The following is a 26,274-nucleotide window of genomic DNA, read 5'->3' as shown; positions in this document are numbered from 1 at the left end:
ATGGCGCTGTGATGAGGAAAAATGCGGAGGGGAGCGGTGGACCCAAAAAACCGGAGGACACGCAAAACTGCCGCGTGAATGGCCACTCGAAGCACTTTGCGTGTATTCGCGGGCATCTTTCACGCTCGGAAAAACACTTTAATATAGCACGAATTGAGCTACAGCAAGCTGTAGCGGGAGTTTTTCATGTTGCTCTACAATATTCTCATTGACACTTTACATCTTATTGCAATATTTGAGAAATTGTTTTATTAGGACTAATTATCTAATTATGCGGCATGCAAAAATAATCTTAGTACCCTCAAGCGACAGCAAGCAGCATTACCTTGGTTCTGTCCAGCTAGGTAGCATTTGCATATTTTTTAAGTTTGGCCGAAGTTAAGTGAAACAACCTGTATACGCGTTCGTATTCGAAGGACCCGTTAAGAGCCATGAATCTATGTCTGTGTTAACTAAATATTCTAGAGAACCTTAATGGTTGGCTTCCTTTATATAACCTGCCTTTGGCACAGTAACTATCTTTTACTGAACGACCTGTTGTTAATTGGCGTTAATGAAGTGATCAATGCCTGCCGTTCAGAGTCATTCTAGGGACAAGCATCAAGTATACGTTGTCCACTGTCTCATGTACTTTGCACTCATCACACTCGCGTGTCGGATGCGATGCCAATAATGTCTCATTGTGATAATTGCTAGGGTAAAACGCAAAACTATACCAATTTGTTTTTATTCCAATCCCATGACGTCAAACTCATGTAACGCATACGCAAGCATCGAGCGGTGACCCACAGCATTGTTTGAACAGCCCAATCAAATTCTCTCCTCGTTTATAGGAGAGGTCACTGTCGTGCTTTCAACGCAAAAATGATTGCCTACTTGCATGCTTCTACAGGTTTTTCTTATCTAATTGGTCGACAAGAAGTGAGGAGTGTGGAGAAGTGTACAGGCTTTCGGTGGGGCCGAGCGAGCGCTGCGAAAGTAGATAACCGGATAAAGAGGCTGGAGTTGGCGCCTGCGATTGGCCCGCTTCGTCTTGTTTAGCCTGCGGTGGCTGGTCGAAAATCTAGGCGGCGTGCAACCGGAAGGTTAAATATGGCGCCAAAACGGATCCTCAGAGAAGAAGAGTTGACAGACCAATGCCGTATACGTGCCGAAAGGGCTCGACAACGTTGTACAGCTAGGCAAAATATTTTTATACACAAATAAATGCATTCTCCCGGGGAGCCTCGAGTAGCCAATGGCAGAGCAACCGACGAGCGGCCATCTTCTATTGCTTCCAGAACGAAGCACTCTCAGGCTTTCCTGAAAAAAAAAGTTCAGTCTTGTGTCACAATGACGTGGTGAGTTTTTGCTGTTTTGTGACGTCGCGTGAGAGAAATAAGAAGTGGGAGTTGACCAATAACGGAGGGCTAATGGCGAAAAAGGTGCAGAATCGGAAATAATCATTTTTCTTTTGCTCGGTCTAATTACGCATAATCAGTGCGCACATGCCTTATTAGATGGGGCGTTCTCGCGCCTTTCGGGGCATCGCGTGACAGACAGGCCAAGTGTGGGTGCCGCGAAAATTATTTTAACAAACGGGGACGGGTGTTGCAGCATTGGAATAGAAACACTTTGCAATAGCTTTACGGCATAGCGCCCCTAGTCTACCGCCTTATGCAATAGGCTGAAAAGCGTACTAAGGGTGCTGCTACTTTTATAATCATGGAATGATGGTGTGTATTTACAAACGATCCAGCGTAATTGAGGCACAAATGCAGGCAATGCATGGTTGAAAAGCCCCAGAAAAGGTGACCAACCTTTTCTGGGCCTTTTGTGAACAGAAAACAGGTTATCCTTACTTTCAATTTCGCTTCGGAGTTAAAAAAAAAGAAAACACGTGTTTTTTTCGGTTTTCGGTTTAATTTCGGTGCGGTACCCTAGTCACGAGCATCAGTTTCACGTGTTCATTTTAACATTCATCTGACATGTTCCTGTGAAACAAAGTGCTTGCGAAAGATCTCTAACTACTCTGTCCAGCCACGACTGCTCAATTCTGCATGTAACCAACTGCCTGACAGCTGTATTTATTGCTCATTTCACTCGCTTCTGTTGCAGCCAAGGAGGACGACCCGGGCCTTAAAACATTTGCCAGAGCAAAGGCCTTCCTCCTAGCCTGTCCCGGTAGGTTTCCAGCGATACCTGTTATAATGTTCCTTCCCTTGTCGGCATGAGATTGCCCCAAAAACGTCACGACAACATTCTGTACGTTGAGCAAAAACAAAAGAGAGGCGGGTGATATTCTAGCTAGCTAACTTTCGGTTCGCTGCAAAAAAGAAATTAATGTAACTAAAGCAAAATAAATAAATCATTAAAGAGAAATAGCGAGGGACAATTCGAAAACCTTGAGAGCAAAGTCTCTGGTTAGCAGCTGTACTTGTAGCAATGTTTCCAGCAGAAACATGTATAGAAAATTCTCAGCAGACCTGCTTGAGCGAGAGCGATAATTCAGCGTGCTAGCAACTAGCACACAAACAAAGCTATGTGACTGCGCTTCAGCATACTTGTCAAGGCTGACAACTCATAAAGACTGTAAACGCTGTTGGGGCTTCCTAAGCTCGATTTACCAAGAAACGAGGAGGAGGTCCGGTTCGCGCTGGCTCTTGTCGGGTCGCCGTACACAACATTTAAGGACCTCACCACTTGCCGACCAAAACACAGCTGCTGCGCAAGCGCAGCCGGCGTTTACAATTTACACTCCGATTTAAAAACAAGGAAAAAAAGGACGAAAGGACCAAAGAAGTGTCGACGTACATGATTATTGAAATAATTCGATGGTTAAATGTTGATATATATCTGCATTCTCTCTCTTTTTGTCTCTTTTCATGTTAATTATTCACTCTGTTGGCACCTTATTCGCATGGCTAATACCGCGCAATTACTTCTCTTGTTTAGCATCGTCCGCCGTGGTGGCGTACACACATATGTCGTTCGACATATGTATATCGCACAAGATTCTGATGGCACATTCGACTTTATTATTTTTTTGGTTCGAATGCTCATGTGAAATTTTGTAAATTAACAATGTCACTAAGCTTTATGGTCACCATAGGCACTCTCCTATATTGTTGAACGGAGCCGGAATAATTCTTAGTGCAAACGTCACATGTATCTATAAACAGCTTCATTGTAATTTTGCATGACCATCAGAAGGCTTTAACGGCGCGCCCAAACGGCCACACGAATTTGCCAGAAGTAGGATTATATGAAAATGGAGCAGAGTAGCCGACGTTTCACCGCTTGTGTAACCCTTCTTCTTCTTCTTTTTTTTAATAAGAACGTACCGTTACAGTAGGTTGTGTGCACTTTAATCTTATTTATTTTTGTTTTGCGTCCAAATCTGTGCTTCTGAAAGGCAGTCCATCTATCAGTGTGCGGCGGAGTGTACAATGTCATTTTTTTAGTTAAACGTTATGTTTACTGGTTTGGTCATCCAAGAGTAGTCTGTCTGCCTGGGTAGCAATGTTGAACACACACAACACACACCTACACGCACACGCATGCACACAAACACACACAGCTTTACCTAACCAGGTAATCGATACGCGCCTATCAGTCCAGCTTTTTGCCTATACCTCCTTAATATTTTCTCTCGCCCTCAAATATCTATATATACTTTGTAAACAATTACAATATATGGCTTTACGTACCAAAGCCACGATTTGATTAATGCACATCGTAGTGAGGGACTTCGCATCAATTTTGACCCCTTAAAGTTCTTTAACGTACATCCAATGTACAGCACATGGGCGTTTTACAGCGTAAGTTGTTATGGGCGCATTCCAATAGCCGTTTCGGTTCGCGATGGTACCTGCCGCCACCGGTGTCCAGTGGCCGTAATCGCTATCGCCGGAAATGCGAAAAAAAAGTGCCCAGTTCCCACCGAGATCACACCCGGGCCCGCTCCGCGGGAATCAGATACTCTACCACTAAGCCACGCAAGCGCTTACTATAGGGTTGCTGAAAAATGCCTTATTAAAGCACCCTAAGCAGACGCGCAGGCGCGAAGCCGCAGACGACGAGATGTGATTCAGATGAGGCGCGCAATCAACGCGATCCGGAGCCTCCGCCAGTATGGTGGCGCGATTTAGTTAAGGCACCTGAAAACATAGAGCTACGTGCGCGGCTACAACCAGGCGTCATCGCGCTCAGCAGACTGCTGCGCAGAGAGCCGCAGAGAGCCGTCGACGCCGGGCCGACACTTCCAATTTACAAGCACTTCGTCATTGGAGTGTTTTTGTCGAATCCTTTTGGCGACTGGGCTGTTCTCCCTTTGGGAAATTCTTGGTCCCGTCTCTACACAGGTCATAGACCTCGTGAAAAGTCATTGCTATTGTGGGTCCTTTGCCGTAGGCATTTAGGCCTTACAAAAGGGCGTGCGAAATCATCGCCCACCACCTTAGGGGACGATGTCATCTTTGCCACATTCATGGGTAGGGATCAGTTGGTGATTACCCCTGCATTCGAGCGCTTCACGCACAGTGAATTACCGCGCAGAGAGAGAGAGAGAGCCGAGGCAGTGCTTGTGTACTTAATGCGCCGCTCTGCCTATTCTGCACGTATGAGAGATGAGCGGCTTAACAGACAGTATTACCGCTTAGCTCACTCCATGCCTATGCAGTGCCGCCTCTGTCATTGCAGTCATGTTTTTCCCGCCAGAACCTTCCTCGGCCCTATCGGCGCCAAACTAGCGTCAAGTATTGAAGTGAGAGCAGATGATGAGGCTGTTATTCGTTTATGGTCGGACCAGACAAAAGCAGTCTTTTACAGTATGTCGTAAAGATGCCTCGTTAGTCGAGACAAAACATCTCAAAGTGACAGCATCTACTAAATGTAATGTTTGGTCTTAAAACGATCAAGACCAACTATCCCTGAACACGACGGAACATAACCGGCCTTTGCTACTTGGGTTCTGTGTACACGCTTTTGAGGTACAGATATTCGTGCACTTTAGCCACCCGTTTATTTTCATTCACGTTTCTAGACTTTTCTTCAAAACTCATTTTGCTTTGAGCTTCTCTGACTTCAAAGGAGAGCGCCAACCTATGTGGTCATCCAGCAATGCCTCATTTGTGGTTTTACCATGGGCCTTCAAAGCTAACCAGCCTACCTATATTTGGTTAACTTGAATCCCCGACTTCATGTCTGATTTTAAGCTCACAATCATATTTGCGAACGTTTAGAGCTGCCACCACTACTCCACTACAAATTCCTCATGACACCTCATAGAACTTACTGCAGCACTAAAGTGCTCAACGTTTTAATATTGCTGGATTCCGCTGCCCCTTCATTTTTAGACTATCTCGGTAGAGGCTCGAGTAAGTCTTTCCTTCATTTACGTATACCACCAGGTAAATATAATGCAAAGCCCAGGCACATTGCGCCATCTGGCGGGGTACAAGGCATTTAAGTTAAATGGCACTTGGCGGCGGCACGGCAGAGGGCGACAGTGACACAGGAACTCACTTCCAACCTAATTTATAACATCTCTAAGGTTAATTGTACTCCTTTTATATTCCATTCTTAGTGGCTGACTAATACCACCTGTTCTGGGCACGGAGAGCTACCATTTGATACCGGTTTCATGTTCAAGCGGCATCTAAACGTAGTCCAACAGACCGCTTTATTTTTCTTTCCTGGAAGAGGCTAAAAGATAGCCAGATCCCATATATGCCAACATTTTGTGAAGTCAGCTAAGAAGACGCGTTCATGAGATGCGCGCGCTTATGAACTTAGAAAATTAGTGTTACCGATCCGGAGTTTTAGAATAGGTGCCCCAAGCTTCCAGTGCGCCAACCAGTTACCGCTTTTCGTTCCCTTCATTCCCCTGTGCGGACACCTTTTAGGATTTAGGGTGTTCTAGCTCCCGCTGGCAACGCTGTTTAACCAAAGAAAAAGATTAAAAGAACACCCCCCAAGATAAAATGTTAAGACCTAAAGTGGTCGGTCATCAGACTGACGACAACCGCACGCCGTAGGTCTTATTGTATCGTGCACAGTGTTTTCTAAATCATGTTCTTTTTTCTTTCGTTTTACCCCCTTTTTTGAGCAGCATGGCTAGCATTTGCTGGGACCCGCGGCATACATAAGGTTCCCGGCTCTTCTCCCCTTTAGGTCTACAATCATCCCCGTTCCGCAGGACTACACGGGCTTTCTCATGGACGAGCGGTCTCGAAAAGAGCAGTGCTTTACCGCTCAAAATTCCCCAGATACATAAGATAAGCGAAAGCGATAATCTTCGTCGTCAATTATTTCTTTGGAGCTTACCAGTTACTGAGAAATCGGGTCAGATTTGGTGCGGGCCGGCAGCCCTCATATTATGGACACCATGTCTGTTCCCGCAAAGATTAATCACACCGCCGTTGAAGAGAATACAAAAAAAATGTAAATTGATGCGAAATACAGCTTTATTATATTAGAAGTATTCCGGGATCCGGACTACACTACATCCATTTTAGAGCGGGTAATTCTCAAGTGCAGTGGCCCTAAAGTCCCAGATTCTGCTTAAGCAGGAAGTGAGAATCGGGAAGAGCACGCTGAACGGCACATGTGGTGACCTGATGCGTTCTTTTTAACACGGACAGGCAAATAAGAAGCAAAGATAACTGAACCGTACGGTGGCGGCTTCTCGGACATAATCGTGTATCGTGACGCGATAACAACCGACAGACGATGCAGGTGCTCATAGGGCCTAGATCAACGTCTCCACTGTCGTGTTTCCATAAGTTAGTGGGCGTAAAACGTACACTTAAGTGTAAGCGTAAGTGTACGCTAACTTGCGTTGTTGTTAATGTACGTACAGCCTTACTTTGTCTGTTTGAAAACGTATCCGCTTGTGACCAAATACCAATTATAACGAAGCTTAGTTTTTTTTCCGGGAGACCTCCCTATAGTCGGGGTTTAGTGCGTTTCAAAGTTGCGAGATAGGAATGAGAGCGACCCCAAGAAATAAGGCTACGTAAAACGCAGCGAGAGCACAGCTGTTCTCTGAGGGCGCCCTACGTTTTGATCCCCCTATTGAAAGGCTATTACATTCTAGGAGCCGACGGCCTTTTGTTACATCTAAAAAGTTGAAGCAGAAGCAATCAGCTGGTTTTCTTTTAGTCGCAGCTGTGTAATATATTTAAAATATATCATTATCTGACATGAAAACACACATACAATGCCCAGCGAGGGAAGTAGGGACGACGCAGGCTGGCAATTGGCATCGAGAGTGGTGCAAAGCCTGTATAAAATGTAAAACGGTGCGGATAGCAACTAATGATTATAATTAAACTAAGGATTAATTATGGAGCATGATGGCGCGCGCATGGTCCCAATATATTTCACGACAAGAGCGCGAAGTCCATTTCAAGCGTGCTGTCTCTGTCTGGCTCATACGCTAAATAATTGTGTTTTTCATAGTTATCTGTAACTAGCAGTTTCCTTATTATTCCTTACAACCACGCGATAAATCTGCCCTTTGAATAACTGACTTATACTTTATTATAACGGGTGTTTGAGCAAACACTTTCACAAATTTTTAAAGGTTGCCTGTGGCAGATAGCACAATCCTAGTCCATGAAGAGGGGGAGATGACTTGCAGAAAATTGGAATCCTACTCGAAGCACAATCCTAGTCGTACTAGAAAAGGGGGAGATGACTTGCACAGAATTGGAATGCATACTCGGCTATTAACAAACTCACTTATTAAGTTTTCAACTAATTACCTTATGGCCCATACTTAAATTTACTAATTATAGTCACGGCGTTGGCAAGCCGGGTCCATTTTGGAACGAATTCTCAGGATGACACGAGTTCCGATATAACAATTCCCGGAGTTAGCGGAGAAATGCATTGGCGTTCCAGTTAATTTCATGCTTTAATAGATAAAACGACATTTTGTTAAGAAAGTAACTGGAACGCCAGCTGGAATTGTGTTATCTGCCGCAGGCATCCTTTAATTATTTTTTTTTTAGAATGTTCGCTCTAACACCCTGTATAGGATGTTTCCCGGCAAAGCTTACTGAAGAACTGCGAATACTGTTCTTCATTGATAGAACTGCCAATGACACGAATTATCACGAGCAACCAGACCATGGCCTTTTTGGGTCATGGTATAAGCAGCCTCGTGGTGCCAGACCATTTTGAATCTCGCGTTGCTAAACTTGGCGGACATTTTCATCCAGCGTATACGGGGTGTCCCAACTATCATGCACCAAGATTTAAAAATCTGTAAATGCCACGCAGTTGGACAGAACCAAGGTAATGTTGTTTGCCGTCATTTCGAGGTACTCCGATTGTTTTTTTTGTTTTGTTTTTTTTTTGCATTCCGCTTAACTACATAATTAGTCTTAATGAATTAATCAACTTCTGAAATATTTTAATTCCATGAAAAGTGTCAATGAGACAATTTTAGAGCAACAATAAAAACTCCCGATACAGTTTTCTGGTGCTTATTATGTGCTACATAAAAGTGCTTTTTCTGAGCGCTGAAAAAGTCCGCGAACACACGCAAAATTGCCACGCGCCTGACGGCTCGAGGCACATTGCGTGTATTCACGTGCTTCTTTCGTGTTCATCTAACCCATTGGAGATGTTGATTAATTTTTGAGACTAATTATGTAGTTAGGCGGAATGCACAAAATTATTTGTGTATCGCCAAGCGACGGCAATCAACATTTCCTTGGTTCTGTCCAACTACGTGGCTATGACATATTTTTAACTTTTGGCTGATGTTACGTGGGACACCCGGTCTAGCAGGCAGCAGCGTGTACTTAATAATTTATTTATTTATTTATTTATTTATTTATTTATTTATTTATTTATTTATTTATTTATTTATTTACCAGAATACCCACAGCACCTTCAATATAGGCATTAAACTGGGCGAGGTGATTACATCAAATATAAACAAGAAACATGATACAAGCAACCTATGATAAAACACAACATGTTCATGTCTATACAATTACATCATGAAGCGACAGTACGAACATATCATTTGAAGTTATTTTCACAATATCACGTGGTAATCAATTCCAGACTCGAGTTGGATTGGGGAAATAGGACTTACTAAACACGTTAGTTTTACATTAGGCTTCTTTCACTTTGAGTTCGTGATCAACTCCTATAGACATGTAGTCGGGCATATGTAAATAGCTCATGTGATCGATACCTATTTTTGAGTGGAAAAAAACATGGAACAGTTTTAATCTTTGAAATAAACGGCGTTCTTGCAGCTTGTCCCACCCAATTTCATTTTTGGCCTTTGTTGCATAAAAATTTATTGTGTAATGCTTAGATACAAAGAGCACTGCCCTACTCTGAACTCTTTCCAGTTTGTCTATATATGTTCGTTCGTAATCAAGGATCCCAAACCCTGCTGGCATATTAAAGTATTCATCGGATACTGGAAAGGTAGAGTTGCTTTGATTTGAAATTATTTTGCGTTTCTCTTCATAAAACCTGGAACACGCGATGCTTTGGCAGTAATGTTATGAACGGGACGTGTCCAAGATAAATTAGCGGCGAAATACACTCCCAAATATCTAAATTCCGGCACAGTAAACGGTTGCTTCCCATTAATATATGTCGACTGAAATTCTGCCCTTTTTTTTAGAGAAACACATGTGCACTGCTTTGTTTTACCCTAAGCTTCATATGCCATGAACACCACTGTGTAATCGTGTCGATGTCTTCTTGCAACGGTGCTCTATCATTTAAATTATTAATGACGCAGTACAATACACACACATCTGCGATCATGCGCGCAGAAAAGTTAATATTATGAACAATGTCAATCACATACACCAAGAAGAGCAGTCACCAACCCTTTTAGTACATCCGACGTCACGTCAGCCTCACCATATTTCTCTCCGTTAATAACACCCTCAAACGTCTAAGCTGCAGATAATTTCTTATCAAAATAATTACAGTAGTGTCAATGCCGTATCATGACAACTTTTCCATCAAGAAATTATGCTGCACAACGTCAAAAGCTTGCTTGAGATGAAGAAATATAAAATCGATCGTTTCGCCTTTAACCAATACACTTGCCAGTTCATGAGTTAATTCCGTAAGCTGCGTGGCACAGGAAAATTTACTGCGGAAATCATGCTGGTAATTGTTTATCAGGAAGTTCTCATTTAATTGTTTAATAATGGTAAAGGAAAGAAGATGTACCATTTAGAAGGCTGACACGGTCGTAAGACAATGCATAGGCGAACGAATTAAGGCTTCCTAAGCTGGCCGAGACTGTTGTCCTAGTGTGAGCCTACTTTAACTTTTGGCCCTAGAGTATAACCTTTGGGATTCTACGCAACATCACAACCCGGAATACTGCACCCAATATACGATAGGCCGCTAATACAATGTTGTGGGTACCTTCGATGCCCACAGTTGTCTCACCTAGAGTTACAGAACATTCTCCCTACAGGGAGCCAATGCATTAACTGTAGCCTCGCCGGACGACCTTTGTCCTGTCCGGTTTCCCAGCAACAAGTACCTCTCGCACGACCATGAGCATACTTTACTGCCGGCTGCTACCAGCACGTAGTCGAAGCTCGTCTTTTTAATTGGTAGTCGTCTTTATCATTTGCCACACTTATGAAACGACGAAATGCACCCGTACAAATCAAGTGAACAATGGCGCCACATTTATCTAATAGCCGAGCCGATACAATTGGGACATTGTTTTCGCCTTCATAGAGCCATTAATTCTCCGAATAAAACGTTTTCTTCGTGCATTCATTAAAAAAAAGTGTCGGGTATGGTGCACTACGCAGACGCCTGCGCCTAAAATACACTGCTTTTATGCTCCACTCAGCTACAATCGACAGTGGAGTATTAAGTAGGCGCTCTCTTAACAGAAGAAACGTGCTGTGTATTAGTGCCGTACGGCAAGTTACATACAAATCCAGACTCCAGCCAGTACCTTGCCCTTACGACTTGAAAGTATAAAACATGTAGTACTTGGTTAGCTAGGCAAAGTACTTGGGAAACTAGGCATCAAATACAGCTCACGCTGAAAGAAACGTTTCGTCCAATTTGCGCAATGTTTTCAGAGGCTCCAGCCGAATTTCCACAGGGAAGTGACGGCAAGCCCATACCCCCTCTCCCAAGCTATCCTGAAGGGCTGGACTATGAAGGTAAACAGAGTGCCGCGGATTTGGCCGCCAATGCAAGCCTCTATGGCATAGACAGCCTGATGCGAAACGTCCTCTGCGTCGTCAACTACACCGACGGCACACCGGACAGCGACGTCTCGGGAGACAACCTTATTGAGGTGAGAGACGTGTGAAAAATTATTAACCTACTGTGCTTCTTGTATTCGTTGACCACACAATGCCTCCGGCACTTGTAGTGTTTCTACTCAATCAAATGTCTTTTCATAATGTAAGAAAGCCGCAGAGGGCGCAATTAAATAGGCAGAGTTAAACTGCGCCTTTATGCACGCGTGAATATTCTCATCATACCCATTGTAAATCACACTGCATATTGAATACAATCCTTTACAAACTGAACTGTAATAAACGAATGCTAAACATATCCAGATTGTGAAGTTTGACGCCGGCGGAAGTACATGGAAGTGGTTTAAATAGTGTCTTCTCGTAAGCTTTCAAGAGAACTGATAATTTACCCTACACTATCGGTGGCCTCACAAGCGAGAGAAGTGCCCGCAAAATACGCTTCGAGTAGGACGAGGGCATAGCGTCAACATGCCAACACCCAAGACGATGGTACATAATAAAGGCTTAGGCAAAGTGGGCTTTACCATTCCCACAAGATTCTGATAGTGCATTCGACTGGGCTTTTTCTGAACGTTCATGTAACTAATGAACTAATTAACAATGTAAGTAAGCCCTATCGTCACTATAGCCACTCTCCTGTATTGTTCAACAAAGCCGGAATAATGCTTAGTGCGAACGTTGCATGTCTGTGTAAACAGCTTCACTGTAATTTTGCACGACCATCAGATGGCTTTGACGGCGCTCTCTCACGACCACACGAAATTGCCATAAGTAGGATTATATCACCATCGAGTAGAGTAGCCGACGTTTCACTTCTTGTACCCTTCTTCTATTTCTCTTTTTTTCTTTTTTTTTCTTTTTAGCAACGTATCTATACAATTGCTCACGTGCACGTCAACATTATTTCGCTTTGTTTGCTTACAAATCTTCGCTTCTGCAATGCAGTCTCGATCGAGAGCCCTCTATCAGTGTGCGGCGGAGTGCGCAATGTCATTTCTTTTTTTTTTTAGTTAAACATCATGTTGACTGGTTTGGTCATCGAATAGTAGTCTGCCTGCTTCGGCAGCAATGCTGAACACCCACAATGCACGCACGCACGCACGCATGCGCGCACACACACACACACGCACACACACGCACACTCCAAGCAACTTTCTGCCGTCGCGGTGATGCGCCATATACAGTCCAAAGGCAATAACATGGTGGCGTCGTGCCGTAAACTGTATGTGCGAGTGAAAGCGTGCGAGGGGAGCAAAAAATAATGCATCTCCAAGCGACGGAAACAACATTACCTTAGTTCTGTCCAGCTACGTAGCATTTGCCTATTTTTAATGTTTGGTCCAAGTTAAGAGAAGCACCCTTTCGTTCTTTTCAAAAAACCTCGAAAAACAGGCACATAACATTTGCAAGTACTCCTACGTAGTCGTATTAGAACGAATTCTAGCGCTTGTGTGTGCGGAAGCCAAATGTATGGCAGCTAAGCCAGCATGCGAATCAAGGGTTGTGCATCAATTTCCCTAGAAGTCGACCTGCCCGCTTCACACAAGATTTGCCTTTCACAATTGGTCGTTTACGACGAAATATTGTGTGATAAATGCATCAATTCACAATTATAGTCCATTGTCTCTGAGTCTGATCGCCTTAGAGTGTCAATCAAAAATATCAACGCTTGGAAACGTCGGCACCTAAAGAGTAATAAATGAAGCCACCAGAGGGCGCGAAGATACAAACACGACCAATAGACAAATCCCGTATTACCCATCATCCCTATGGCAGCTAAGCGACCGCAGTGGTTCACTGTAGTAATTTCCGCACGGAACTAGAATAATCTGAATAACTACAATGTGTTGTATCTGTTCGGTTTACATATCATTTTGCTTCGTATTTTGAACGTGTAAAGAACTATTCCTGTTGAGCACGCGACTTCAAGGCAATGTAGATCATTTGCTGGTTGTGTTTGTATTTTTTTTTGCTCGTACATGTGATTATATCCCCGCACCCCTCTAATGCATTGTATGCCTATGACGTACATAAATAATAATTAACTAGGTAACAGTTCTGGAAACTGTTTTCATTGCGCAGCGATAACACGGCTAAAATTTAGACCGTGAAGAATAACTAAGTACGTAGATGTGCACCCGTTATTCAAAGTCGCCTTTATGGCCATAAACCTTTCTTTGGTTCCGTCTTTCAGTTGAGCGCTCCCATTCAAGACCTCTACCCCCGCATGCTACTGAACATGGCGGGCAAGACCTACAAAGATGTGGCGCTGTTTCTCCAGCCGCCCGAAGACAATGAAGATATCGTGGCTAAAATTGACCCGTTTCGAAAAAAGCTCGATGCGGTAAGCGTTATTTTCTAATAGAAGGCATTCAATTGGTAAGACGTTCGCTCATAATTATTATCGCACGTGATGCTGCTGTTACGGGCTATCAGCCAATCTCTCTCTGTCTCTCTCTCTCTCTCTCTCTACTCTCTCTCTCTCTATATATATATATATATATATATATATATATATAGTAACTGAATTTTCCTATGGGCCAAGCGTATTTAGAAAAATCAGAAGCACAACTTCGCGGTTATCTTAGGTTTATTTACCCAACAGTTTCAGTCGGTGGACCGACCTATTTCACGGGGACCGACCCTTGAAAAAAGTTGGTCCACAGATCGATACTGTTGGGTAACTAAACCTAAGCTAACCGCGAAGTTGTGCTTCTGATTTTTCTAATATATATATATATATATATATATATATATATATATCATTGTAACGGTATAAAGGAGGCACAGAGACAGCACTCGCTAATGGGCCAGCTGTTCTATTTTCTGCCTCTTCTCTTTCAGCGCCCGCCTTCGAGCGCCCGCAGCTAAGTTCACTTCGTCTCTTCGTATATATATATATATATATATATATATATATTAGAAAGGAGGTTTATTAGACGGAGGGCCTATGACGGGTCGAGCGTTTCACCGAGCACTATCTCTAAGCTCGATCCTCTGTGGCACCCGATGCTGTTAGCAATCCTGCTGCCTAAGTCCAGGTGTTCTTTCTTACAATGGCCCCATCGGAAGAAGGAGCCATCCTGGCTACTGAGTCTGAAGATGAGACCACAGAATCATGATGCGGCTTGAGCCGCTGGACGTGGACGACTTCGCGGTTGCGACGACGCATGTCAGAAGGCAGTGTCAGTGGCTCTATGAGGTAGTTCACGGGAGAAGTTTGCTGCAAAATGCGGTGTGGTCCATGGTATTTAGGAACCGTTGAAGCGAGTCCTGGTGTGCGGTTCGGTACGGACAGCCAAACGAGGACTCCCAGTAGAAAAGTTGGGCTCGTGTTACGGCCATTGTGTTTTGACTTCTGACGACTCTGATCGTCCGAAGTTAAGCGGCGGGCCAACTGACGACATTCTTCAGCTTGCCTGGCGGCATCCAAGATTGGCAGGCATTCTGATGCGTCTGGGTGGTAGGGCAGAATGGTATCATATGTATGAGAAGGATGATGGCTATAAAGAAGACAGAAGGGGAAGAAACCGGTAGTGGCTTGCGTAGCAGTGTACGTAGGCGTAGGTGACGAATAAGCGAACTAGGTCTCAATTGGAGTGGTCAGATGCAATGTACATAGCGAGCATGTCACCAAGGGTGCGATTGAAGCATTCCGTGGTGACATTGGTTTGCGGATGATAGGCGGTGCATGTGCGATCAACAATAGCGCCATCAGCAAGCAATTTTTCGACGACTGCAGACAGGAAGGCACGGCCTCGGTCGCTTAGGAGTTCACGAGGGCCTCCATGACGAAGCACAAAATGGCGCAATATAAAAGTGGCGATTTCATTCGCAGTAGCAGCTGGGAGGGCAGCAGTCTCTGCATAGCGTGTCAACTGGTCAACGGCAACTATAATTCACCCGTTGCCGGACATAGTCAAGGGAACAGGCCCATATAGATCGACACCAACACGGTCAAAGGGTTGAGATATGCATGGCAGGGGTTGGAGTTCACCGGCTGAGAGGTGCGGCGGAGTTTGGCGTTGCTGACACTCATGGCAAGAGCGGACGAAGTTCCGAACGAAGGTATACAAACCCCGCCAGTAGTAGCGGTGCCGAAGTCCTTCGTATGCCTTGAAAACGCCGGCGTGGCCACACTGGGGGTCCGAGTAGAAAGAGGAACAGATTTCTGATCGCTAAGCTCTCGGGATGACTAGCAGCCACGTACGTTCCCCAGGGGCATAGTTGCACCTGTACAGGAGCTAACCACGGATCGCAAAATGCAGAACCTGGCGCCGAAGTGTTCGAGGGGCCGGAGCTGTTGACGTATCCGAGAGAAGGATGAAAAGTGATGTTGTCCAGTGGTCATTGGGTTGTTCAGCAGGAATAGTGTCGAAGTCAAGAGATGACAACGCGCGTTCACAGGGGGACTCACGAGTGACCTCTGGCAAAACCGGTGGGCGGGAAAGAGCGTCAGCGTCAGAATGCTTCCACCCGGAACGATACACCACGCGTATGTCATACTCCTGGATAAGCAGGGCCCAGCGAGTCTTTTAAATTCGAAAGCCAACACAGCACATGGTGGGCGGTCACCACGTCAAAAGTGCGTCCATGTAAATAAGGGCGAAACTTTCCAAGTGCCCAGACGGTGACCAAGCACTCCTTTTCCGTGACGTTGTAATTGCCCTCCGCCTTGGTGAGTGTGCGGCTCGCATAAGCCATGACGTATTCTGCGTAGCCGAGGATGACGCTGTGCAAGCACGGCACTAAGGCATACACCACTTGCGTCGGTATGAACTTCAGCAGGGGCTTGAGGGACAAAAGGGCGAAGAATAGGTGGCGTTGTGAGACGACAGCGCGAGGTGGAGAACGCATGGTCACAGGCAGGGGTCATGATGAGTGGTCTTTGGCGCCACGAAGCAGTTGCGTGAGGGGTGATAGAATAGATGCAAAATTTTGAACGAAGCGCCGGAAATGAAAGCACAAACCAATGCAACTGCGAAGTTCTGTCATTGTAGTGGGCTTAGGAAACGCAGAGACGGCCCGTAATTTGTTGGGATCTGGAACAATGCCATCCTTAGACACAACGTGGCCAAGCATCGTGAGCTTGCGTGCGGCAAAGCGACATTTCTTCAGATTAAGCTGCAGACCGGCGTTCGTCAAGGAACTGAGTACGTGCTGTAGGTGGCGCAAGTGTGTTGCGAAATCAGGGGCGAACACCATGATGCCGTCAATGTAACTTAGACAGATCATCCATTTAAGGCTGCGCAAAACGTTATCCATCATCATTTCAAATGTACATAGCAGGAGCGGTGCAAAGTCCGAACGGCATGACGGTGAACTCATACAGGCCATCAGGCATAACAAAGGCATTTTTTGGGCGATCAGCCTCCGCCATCGGGACCTGCCAGTAGCCTGACCGCAAGTCCAATCAGGAGAAGAACTCAGCGCCTTGTAATCAATCCAGAGCATCATAAATGCGTGGCAGTGGGTAAACATCTTGCAGCATGATCTTTTTAAAGCGCCGGAAATCTACACAGAGACGTATGGAGCCGTCTTTCTTCGCGACAAGTGCCACGGCAGAAGCCCATGGGTTCTGTGAAGGTTGAATCACACCTCGACGGAGCATGCCGTTGACCTGGTCTGCAATGACGCGGCGTTCCGTAGCGGATACGCGATACGGACGTTGGCGCAGCGGTGAGTGGCCAGTGTCGATATGGTGTTCGACTGTTGATGTGCGGTCTAAGAATTCTCGTGCGAAGTCGAAAGAAGTTTGGAAGTGCTGCAGAATGGCAAGAAGCTAGGATCACTGCAAAGGTGTCAGAGCTTCGTCAATCAATGGGGTGAAGACATCCGCAGATGTCTTCACCCCATTCGAGATGTCAGAAGCAGAGAGGGCGCTCACGTCAAGGACGGGCATAGAAGACGCCTCATCGGGAACGGATAAAATCTGCGTAGAATCGATGGTCTCGACGTGGCCAAGGAATTCGTGACGACGCAATGTGAGTGGGGATGAAAGCGTGTTATAAAAGGGCATTGTGCTGAAACTGGTGGCGAGGTCAAGAGTAGCAAAAGGCAGAGGAAGAACTTTTCGGGCAACGAAGGGGCCGGACGGCGCGAATAAGATTGTTCCGGAGGAGATAGCACCACATGAGAGCGGTACAAGTTCTGACGAGCACGGCGGTATACTGGTGTGTTCTTTGATGGGAAGTTTAGCGGGAGGGTGAGGGTCTATGAAGGCGAGATCACTGAGTTGGGAGAATTCAACTTCAGCGTGAGCGCGATCGATTACAGCGTTGTGGCATGACAGAAAATCCCATCCGAGAATTATTGCGTGGGAGCACGATGAGAGTACTACAAACTCTATAGTGTACATAACATCTTGAAACTTCACGCGAGCTGTACACGCTGCGGTTGGTTCGAGGGGTTGAGTACTTGCAGTCCAAAGTTTCTATCCAGAAAGAGGCATCGTTACCTTCCAAAGGCATCGGCAAAATTTGGCATCCATAACAGAAACAGCGGCGCGGGTATGAAGTAGAGCCACTGTAGCGACACCTTCGACAAGCACGTCTAACATTAGCAGGTAAGGAACGAGGACATGGGCATTTCTAAACTGGCGCAGTTCTTGCCACAGCATCTGCGTCGTCTAGTTTTCCTCGTCGTTGGACACGGGCCGCCGACGCATCGGTGAAAGCGACCGGCGACGCGGGGATGGCGAGCGGCGATGGTCGAAGCGAGTAACATCAATCGGAGTACGAGTTGGCTGTGGGTCGGATGGAGTGTAGCGAGCATTGGACTCGACCGGGTAACGAGGTGCCTGTATCGTTTGCACACGACGGCAGAACCTTGCGGCGTGTCCGGGATATCGACATGCGAAACATATAGGCCGATAGTCGTGCGTGCACCACGGGTCGGCAACAGGAGGGCCGACCCAGGAGACGAGAGGAGGAGGACGGTGAATGGGCTGCTGAAACGGTGGTACCGGCTCGTGGCGTGTCCTGGCAACTACCACAGCAAAAGTGAGCGGAGCGGCCAGAAGCGGCTGCTGTGGAGCAACCGGCAGTGCTTGAGCGACTTCCCATTGAATGATGTTGCGCAGAGTGGAAGGCAAAGGACGGGCAGGTACCTGGGTGAAGGGTACCAGGGACAGCTGTCAGTGCGACTTCTTCGCGGACAAAGGATTTGATCTGCGTGAGCAGCGACGCCTGGTCGGAACCAACGGCCAGGCTGGAGATTAACGAATCCGTTACAGGAGAAAGCCTCGTCAAAGCTCGCTGCTTGCGTAGCTCGTCGTAGCTCTGACTGAGGGTAATAACGTCGGCAACACTGTTCAGGTTCTTGGCCAGGAGCATTTGGAACGCATCATGATCATCAATGCCTTTCACGATGTGCTGAATTCGGTCCACTTCCGACATGGTGGCATTGACGCGTTTCCACAAATCGACGTCTTCGGTGTAACTGGGGAAGTTTTCACCCGTGTCCTGCGCGCGTGTACGCACGCGCTGCTCAGCTCGAAGTTTGCGGACGGCGGGACGGTTCAATACTTCTGTAAAGGCTGTTTTGAACGTAGACCACGTTCGGAAATCCACCTCGTGATTCTTGAACCAGAGATTGGCCACGCCCGCGACATAGAAAACGACGTTGGTTAGCTTGGTCGAGTCGTCTCATTTGGTATGAGCGCTCACCCGCTCGTAGGACGCAAGCCAATCTTCAACGTCGTTTTTCTCGGTCCCGCTGAAGATAGTCAGATCTCGCTGGCGAATAGACCCAGCGCAGAGAATGGTGCGTGAGAATACTGAGAAACACGTCAGGCGGCAACCGGGCGCCTCTGTCGCGCTTCTTTCCGGGTAACCTGCGCCTTCTAGTGGCACTGCCGCGAACTCCGCGCGTGGCCTCTGAGACGAGGAGCACGGCGCGCCGGTGACTGCGAAAGCTGAGAATTGTTCCCTCGCTTACCGCACACTCAGAAACACATACCCAGTGACCCAAGTTGGCGAGATGTTCATTGAAGAGCGGCACATGCCCAGTGCATTCATGGCGAAGCTGGCTAAATCGGTGGAGTCAGAGACCTTCATTGAAACCGGCACACACTCCGCTACTGCATTTGTGGCGCAGCCTGCTAATGCGTCGTGTTGCGCTCCTTGAGGAACCCTTGTCACGTGTGTTCTATGTCGCTCAAGATCTCCGAAATTTAAGGGTATATTTCATCGTCGTAGAGTGGCAGATTCCGAGTGGAACATACCTCAGGCCCTATAATGTAAAACGATTCCAATCTGTTATTTTTATTCCAATCTCCTGACGCCAAATTTACGTAACCTCCGGCGCAAGTATCGGGTGGAGGCCCGCAGCGTTGTCAGAACAGCCCCATCAAACGCTTTCTTCGTTTATAGCAGGTAACATTTGTTTGCTCTCAAAACGAATAACATTGCCTACATTGAGCTGCCTTATCGAATTGGTTGAGAAGAGGCAAGGAGCACGATCAGTCGAAGAGGGTTTCACTGGGGCACAGCCATCGCAGTGCAAACAGATAACCGGATGAGTAGGATGGTGCTGACACCTGCGATCTATCTGCTTCCCCTTACTTTGCTTGTGGTGGCTGGTCTGCAATCGCGGTGGCGTGCGACGGAAGGTTAAGAATGCCGCAAAAACGTATCCTCGGCAAAGAAAAGATGACAGAGCGGTGTCATGTACGTTCCGAAAGGGCTCGGTAGCGTTGTACTGTCAGGGAAAAAGTTTCAGTATCCGTAAAAAAATCTATGCTCTCTGGCAGGCACGAGTAGCCAGTGCCTCAGCGATCGGTGGGCAGCCATCTTCTATTCCTTTCAGAACGGGGCAGTGTCTGCTATTCAGAAAATTATTCGTTTTTTTCCGGCATATTAATGCATCTTTAACGCGTAGACATCACTCTGACATAGTGAGTTTTGCGGTTTTGTGACGCCGCATGGCAGACAGGCGAAGTGGGCGAAGCCGGAGAAGGTTTTATGAACAGCTGAGGGCTAATGGCGAAAAGGCGTCGAATTCAACATGATTATATTTCTTTTGTTCGGTCTAATTCTACATAATCAGTGTGTACGCGCCATATTGGATGGGGAGCTATCGCGGTTTTCGTGACGTCGCGTGACAGATAGGTGAAGTAAGGGGTGGCCTAAAATTTTTTATGACCAATCGTGGAGGGCTGATTGCAGAATTGGAATAGAATAGTTTGGAATGGTTTTACGTTATAGCGCCCCTAGTTACCTAAGTTGGCGTCAAAGGCAGATATTGAAGGGCGGCACACACCTACTGCCACATATCCAGCGACCTAAAGTGGCATCGAAAAGGTTCATTGAAGACGAGCACAGAACTAGGGGCACATTCCCTGTGCTCCAAGTCGGAGTCAGCGTTTCTTCAAACAGCAGTGCTTACCCAGTCCCACATCTACAGCGACCAATGTTGACAGGTGCGTTAAAAAGCAGCACGTATGTACACAACGGCACATACCCACCGACCCAAGCTGGTCAGATAGTTCGTTTCGAGCCCTGTTACCTTAACACAGCAGCTCGATGCACTAACCATTCGACCACGCACTGGCCAGTGACCCAGGTAGGCGGGAAACCGCGTAGATAAAACATACAACATCATCATCATCATCATCATCATCATCATCATCACATCATCAGCCTGTCCACTGCAGGACGAAGGCCTCTCCCTGAGATTTCCTATTACCCCTGTCTTGCCCTAGCTGATTCCAACTTGCGCCTGCGAATTTCCTAACTTCATCCCCCCCCCCTAGTTTTCTGTCGTCCTCGACTGCGCTTCCGTTCTCTTGCTTGGTATTCATTCTGCAACTCTAATAATCCACCGGTTATCTATCCTACGCATTACATGGCCTGGCCAGCTCCATTTTTTTCATTTAATGCCAACTAGAATGTTGTCTATCCCCGTTCGTTCTCTGATCCGCACCGCTCTCTTCCTGTCTCTTAACGTTAGGCCTAAAATCTTTCGTTCCATCGCTCTTTGTGCGGTCCTTAACTTGTTCTCGAGCTTTTGTGTTAACTTTGCAAGTTTCAGCTCTATATGTTAGCACGGGTAGAATGCAATGGTTGTGCACTTTTCTTTTCAACGACAGCGGTAAGCGCCCCGCAGGACTTGGCAATGCCTGCCGTATGTACTCCAACCCAATTTTAGTCTTCTGTAAATTTCTTTCTCATGATCAGGGTCCTCTTTGAGTAACTGACCTAGATAAGCATACTCCTTTGCAGGCTCTTCAGGCTGGCTGGCGATCCTGAATTCTTGTTCCCTTACCAGGCTATTGAACATTATGTTTGTCTTCTGCAGATCAATCTTCAACCCCACCCTTATACTTTCTCGGTTAAGGTCCTCAATAATTTACTGTAATTCGTCCTCATTGTTGCTGAATAGGACAACGTCATCTGCAAACCGAAGGTTGCAGAGATTTTCGCCGTTGATCCTCAATCCTAAGCCTTCCCAGTAAAAAGCTTGGATACTTCTTCTAAGCATGCAGTGAATAGCATTGGAGAGCTTGTCTCTCATTGCCTGACCTTTTTTTGATAGGTATCTTTCTTCTTTTCTTGTGGAGAACCAAGGTCGCTGTGCAATCCTTGTAGATATTTGCCAAGATATTCACGTATGCCTCCTATACTCCGTGATTACGCAATGCCTCTAAGACTGCTGGTATCTCTACTGAATCAAATGCTTTTTTTATAATCTATGAAAGCCATATAAAGAGGTTGTCTGTACTGCGCAGATATCTCAATTACCTGATTGATGCCATGGATATGATCCATCGTAGAATATTCCTTCCCCAAACCAGCCTGTTCTCTTGGTTGGCTGAAATCAAGTGTTGCACTAATTCTATTGGAAATTACCTTGGAGAATATTTTATACAGTACTGAAAGCAAGCCAATGGGTCTACAATTCTTCAATTCTTAAACGCCTCGCGTCTTATGGATCAGTGTAATGTTGGCGTTCTTCCAGCTTTCTGGTACACTTGAAGTCGTGAGGCAAGCATTTCGAGCATGATATCTCCTTCATCTTTGAATAAATCGACTTTTATTCCATCTTCTCCAGCAGCTTTTCCCCTGGTCATGCCTTTCAAGGCACTTCTAATTTCATTGCTAGTTATAGAAGGAGCCTCTGTATCCTGTTCATCACTAGTTCGAATGAAAGTAGCTTGGTTGCTCCGAGTACTGCACATTCCAGTGTATAATTCTTCTGCTGCTTTTACAATCTCATTACAATTGCTGATGATATTACCCTGCTTATCTTTCAGTGCATACATTTTGCCTTGTCCTATGCCAAGTTTTCTTCTCACTGATTTCATGCTGCGTCATATTTTATGGCTTCCTCAATGTCTACCACGTTATAATTTCGGACATCCCTTACTTTCTTCTTGTTGATCAGTTTCTACAGTTCAGCGAATTCTATCTGATCTCTCGAATTTGACACTTTCATGTTTTGCTGTCTCTTTATTAGGTCCTTTGTTACTTGGGAGAGCTTGGGTTGCCCTTGGTGCCTTACCTCCCACTTCAATTGCTGCTTCTGAGATCAACCTAGTTACGGTTTCATTCATTACCTCTAAGTTGTCTTCATCTTCCTGTTCTGAAGCTGCATATTTGTTTGCGAGCACCAGCGGCCCGCTGCTCTACCGCATTGAGCGGTAGCGCTGCTCAGGACCTAAATAAAGTTCTCTCTCTCTCTCTCTGTCTGTCTGTCTGTCTGTCTGTCTGTCTGTCTGTCTGTCTGTCTGTCTGTCTGTCTGTCTGTCTGTCTGTCTGTCTGTCTGTCTGCCTGCCTGCCTGCCTGTCTGCCTGTCTGTCTGTCTGTCTGACCAGCCTAAATTGGTCTGCTCTTGCCCTTACTGCGTCTAGATTGTCTGTTTCTTCTTGACTAATTTTATTCTTTCTCTCTTCAAATTGAGAGAAATCCTAGACCTCACTAACCTATGGTCACTGCACTTTACCTTACCTAACACTTCTACATCCTGCACTATGCTTGGATCGGCAGAGAGTATGAAATCTATTTCATTCCTTGTTTCTCCATTAGGGCTTTTCCAGGTCCAATTCATGTCTCTGTGCTTCCTAAAGAAAGTATTCATTATTCGGAGCCTATTCCTTTCCGCGAATTCTACCAAAATCTCTCCTCTGGTGCCCCTAGAATCAATGCCGTAGTTGCCAATTGCTTGCTTACCAGCCTGCTTTTTCCCCACTTTTGCATTGAAGTCGCCCATGGCTACAGTATACTGAGTTTGCACCTTTCTCGGTGGCCACTGGAGTCCTGGACTAAGGACCCACCCTCCGGCCCCCTTAACCCTATTTTTCCTTAATAAAGTTATTTCTCTCTCTCTCTCTCTCTCTCATTGCTAATTGAACATCTTCATAAAACTGTTGTATTTCTTCATCATCGTGACTGCAGGTTGTGGCGTAGGCTTGTACTATACCTTCTATTCAGCTTTATTACGACGACGGCTACCCTCTCCTCATTAATGCTGTAGAGTTCATCAATGTTTCCCGCTACGTCCTTATAGACTAGAAGTCCTACTCCGAATTCTCTTCTGTCTGGAAGACCTCTGTAGCAGAGGACGCGGCCGTTAGTCAGCACTGTATAAGCCTCACCATTTCTTCTCACCTCACTAAGGCCAATAATATCCCAGGGAATGCCTGATAATTCATCAAATAGCCCTGCTAAGCTAGCCTTACTCGATAGAGTGCGCGTGTTAAACGTTGCCAGGTTCAGTTTCCAGTGTTGGCCTGTGCGGACCCAGAGATTCTTAGCACTGTCTACCACGACGTCGGTCTGACCAGGTGGTCAGGTGCTCCGCAGCCGCTCGGGACTGAGGGCCATGGGTTAATTGTAGGAGTCATGAGGGAGGTAGTGCCCGAATACTGCACCAGGGACGCTAATTCTTGTTCTGGTTGGTTGAAGCTTAGTGGGCGTTCCTAATTTGGTTACACCTGGTCTAGTATAGCCCCACTAGCTCTTGGCGATATTTTTTGCCGCTGTCAGGCGCCACTCAATTCCTGAAAATGTAGTAGACTGGAGGAGGATTCGAGCTTACGACCTTCAGATTAGAGGCCGGGTGTTCTACCTCTGCTCCACGCCACCACTCCCATACTAACATACATAGAGACAAACATATGCTGGTATGTACTGTTGCGTTATGCGTGTTATGTGGTTCGTAGTTCGGACTCGGGCGTCGCTCAAAGAGTGGCTTGAACATGCCGACATCCGCCTCGACCTCCGAGAGTTGCTTCCTGGTGAAGAGATGATTTCGGGAAATTGAAGGAATGGAGAAATGGGTTTATTGAAATGTTTACAGTTTACCTGACCCCAGCAACGCGGGTTCCCAATCCATGTCGGACCACTGTACACGTCCCTTCACACTCTCATCTCAACCCCCTCGCACCAAAGGTGCACGTTTTAAAACCGTTCCCTTTCCCTAGCGTAGGGAATTCGAGAACCTGGTCCCGACCAATCAGAGGTGTCGAAGTGTTCGTAGTACTCCGTCCACTAAGTCACACCATCTTACCGGAGTCCGCCTCCGGTGTTGCACCTTTTCTCGTATACGAGACAATCACGAGGCAAGGGTCATTATCGACGTCATCCGGGAGGTGCTTGATGAGCTGAGCCTTCACGGTTGTCATCGCCTCTTTGTTTGCAGTGTCGGTCCCCGTCGTCGCCCAGGCGGGTGCCAGAAAAGTGGTCGCGTCGAAAGGAAACACACACAGATGGCTCCTGCCGTCCTGACATGTAAAAATGCATAGGCCGCAGAAAGTACCTAAAGTACCCAAAGAATGCTAAGGCTACAAAAGTGCGAGAGCGGAGCCCGGCTGTGGTATGATGCGTTCCTCCGCATTCGTACGCACTGGTGCGCCGTGCATTTCGGAGGCCACGCGCCGACATCGCGGCAATGCCACCAGGTGGTGCGGTATCTTCATAGGGAAAAGCGAGAGAGGAATGCCGCTGCAGTACACGCGTCGTACACAGGGCGTTTCGAAAGTGGTAACGCATTGTGTCACCATATTGCTTGAATGCTAAACCTATTGCGGTCGGCAGTGAGTTTTACCGAATGTTTCTTTTAGACCGAACCGAATTTTAAAAATGCCCCAGGCAGGCAGCACAGCTTTAGTTATTGAGCAGGATTACTCAACGACGCATACATGAACTGCACGGTGCATCGAAATGCGAATTTGACTAATCTTGTAGACTGAAATGTCGACTTATTAGCCTTCTATTTATTCACGGCACATACTTCAATTTACTAACTGCAGCCAGTGACTTCGCAAGGCGTATCTAGGTGGAACGAATTTTCAGGGTGACACCAGTTTACAGATATGCATTCGCAATGTGTGCTACGAAATACTTGAGCGTTCCCATTACGTTTGTACTCCATTGCAAAAAAACAATTGTTCGGTAAATAAAATAAGTTAAAAATAGTGCATTATTAGCGGTAGTCTCTTAACCACCTAATATTTATTATAGCTCCAGAGTGCTTTCTTTCACGATTGCTGCCTTCCCCTTCCCTTTCATTCTTCGACTGTCGGTGGGTACTTGAATAGGTTTTTCCATTGTTGATGTATGCACCTAGGTATTTATATTGCATGACCGTGGGTATGACTTGCAGTGGAATTGCTACCAGGTACTACTCTACTGCTACTACTATTCAACTCTTCATTAACAATGGTAAATCCCGATTTGTCTGTGCTAAACTTAGGTCCAAGATTTGCCGCTGCATTGCTACACGTATTCGCAAGTATTCGTAAATCTGTTTCGCTGCCCGCTTGCAGCACTATGTCCCCTGCATGAATCAGTCGGGGGGCCTTCTATTGCACATTTGCCTAGTACAGATGTAAGACAAATAAAAACCTAATTCAATGTTAGCAATCGATTTTCTATGACCTTAAGATAAAAAGTGAACAACAATGGAGACAGAGGAATTCCTTGCTTTCTTCCTCATTGAAATTCGACAATTTTACTGCATTTCCGGCCTTATCACGCAATTTGTACTCGGTTTATATATATA

General features: G+C 46.1%; 1 protein-coding gene across 3 annotated transcripts in view; it reads left to right on the top strand.

Annotated features, from left to right (window-relative positions):
* The window catches only part of LOC119462832 (uncharacterized), a 229,988-nt gene that overhangs the window by 23,535 nt on the left and 180,179 nt on the right, over window positions 1–26,274 (top strand). For all 3 annotated transcript variants that reach the window (XM_037724059.2, XM_049671951.1, XM_049671952.1), the window contains exons 6-8: window positions 2,098–2,163; window positions 11,085–11,305; window positions 13,465–13,614. In XM_037724059.2, the coding sequence (XP_037579987.2) occupies window positions 2,098–2,163; window positions 11,085–11,305; window positions 13,465–13,614 (437 nt within the window). The remainder of the gene's footprint in view (window positions 1–2,097; window positions 2,164–11,084; window positions 11,306–13,464; window positions 13,615–26,274) is intronic.

The sequence above is a fragment of the Dermacentor silvarum genome, chromosome 8, assembly GCF_013339745.2.
Source record: "Dermacentor silvarum isolate Dsil-2018 chromosome 8, BIME_Dsil_1.4, whole genome shotgun sequence".
Classification (NCBI taxonomy): domain Eukaryota; kingdom Metazoa; phylum Arthropoda; class Arachnida; order Ixodida; family Ixodidae; genus Dermacentor; species Dermacentor silvarum.
This window is presented reverse-complemented; position numbering and strand designations above follow the sequence as displayed.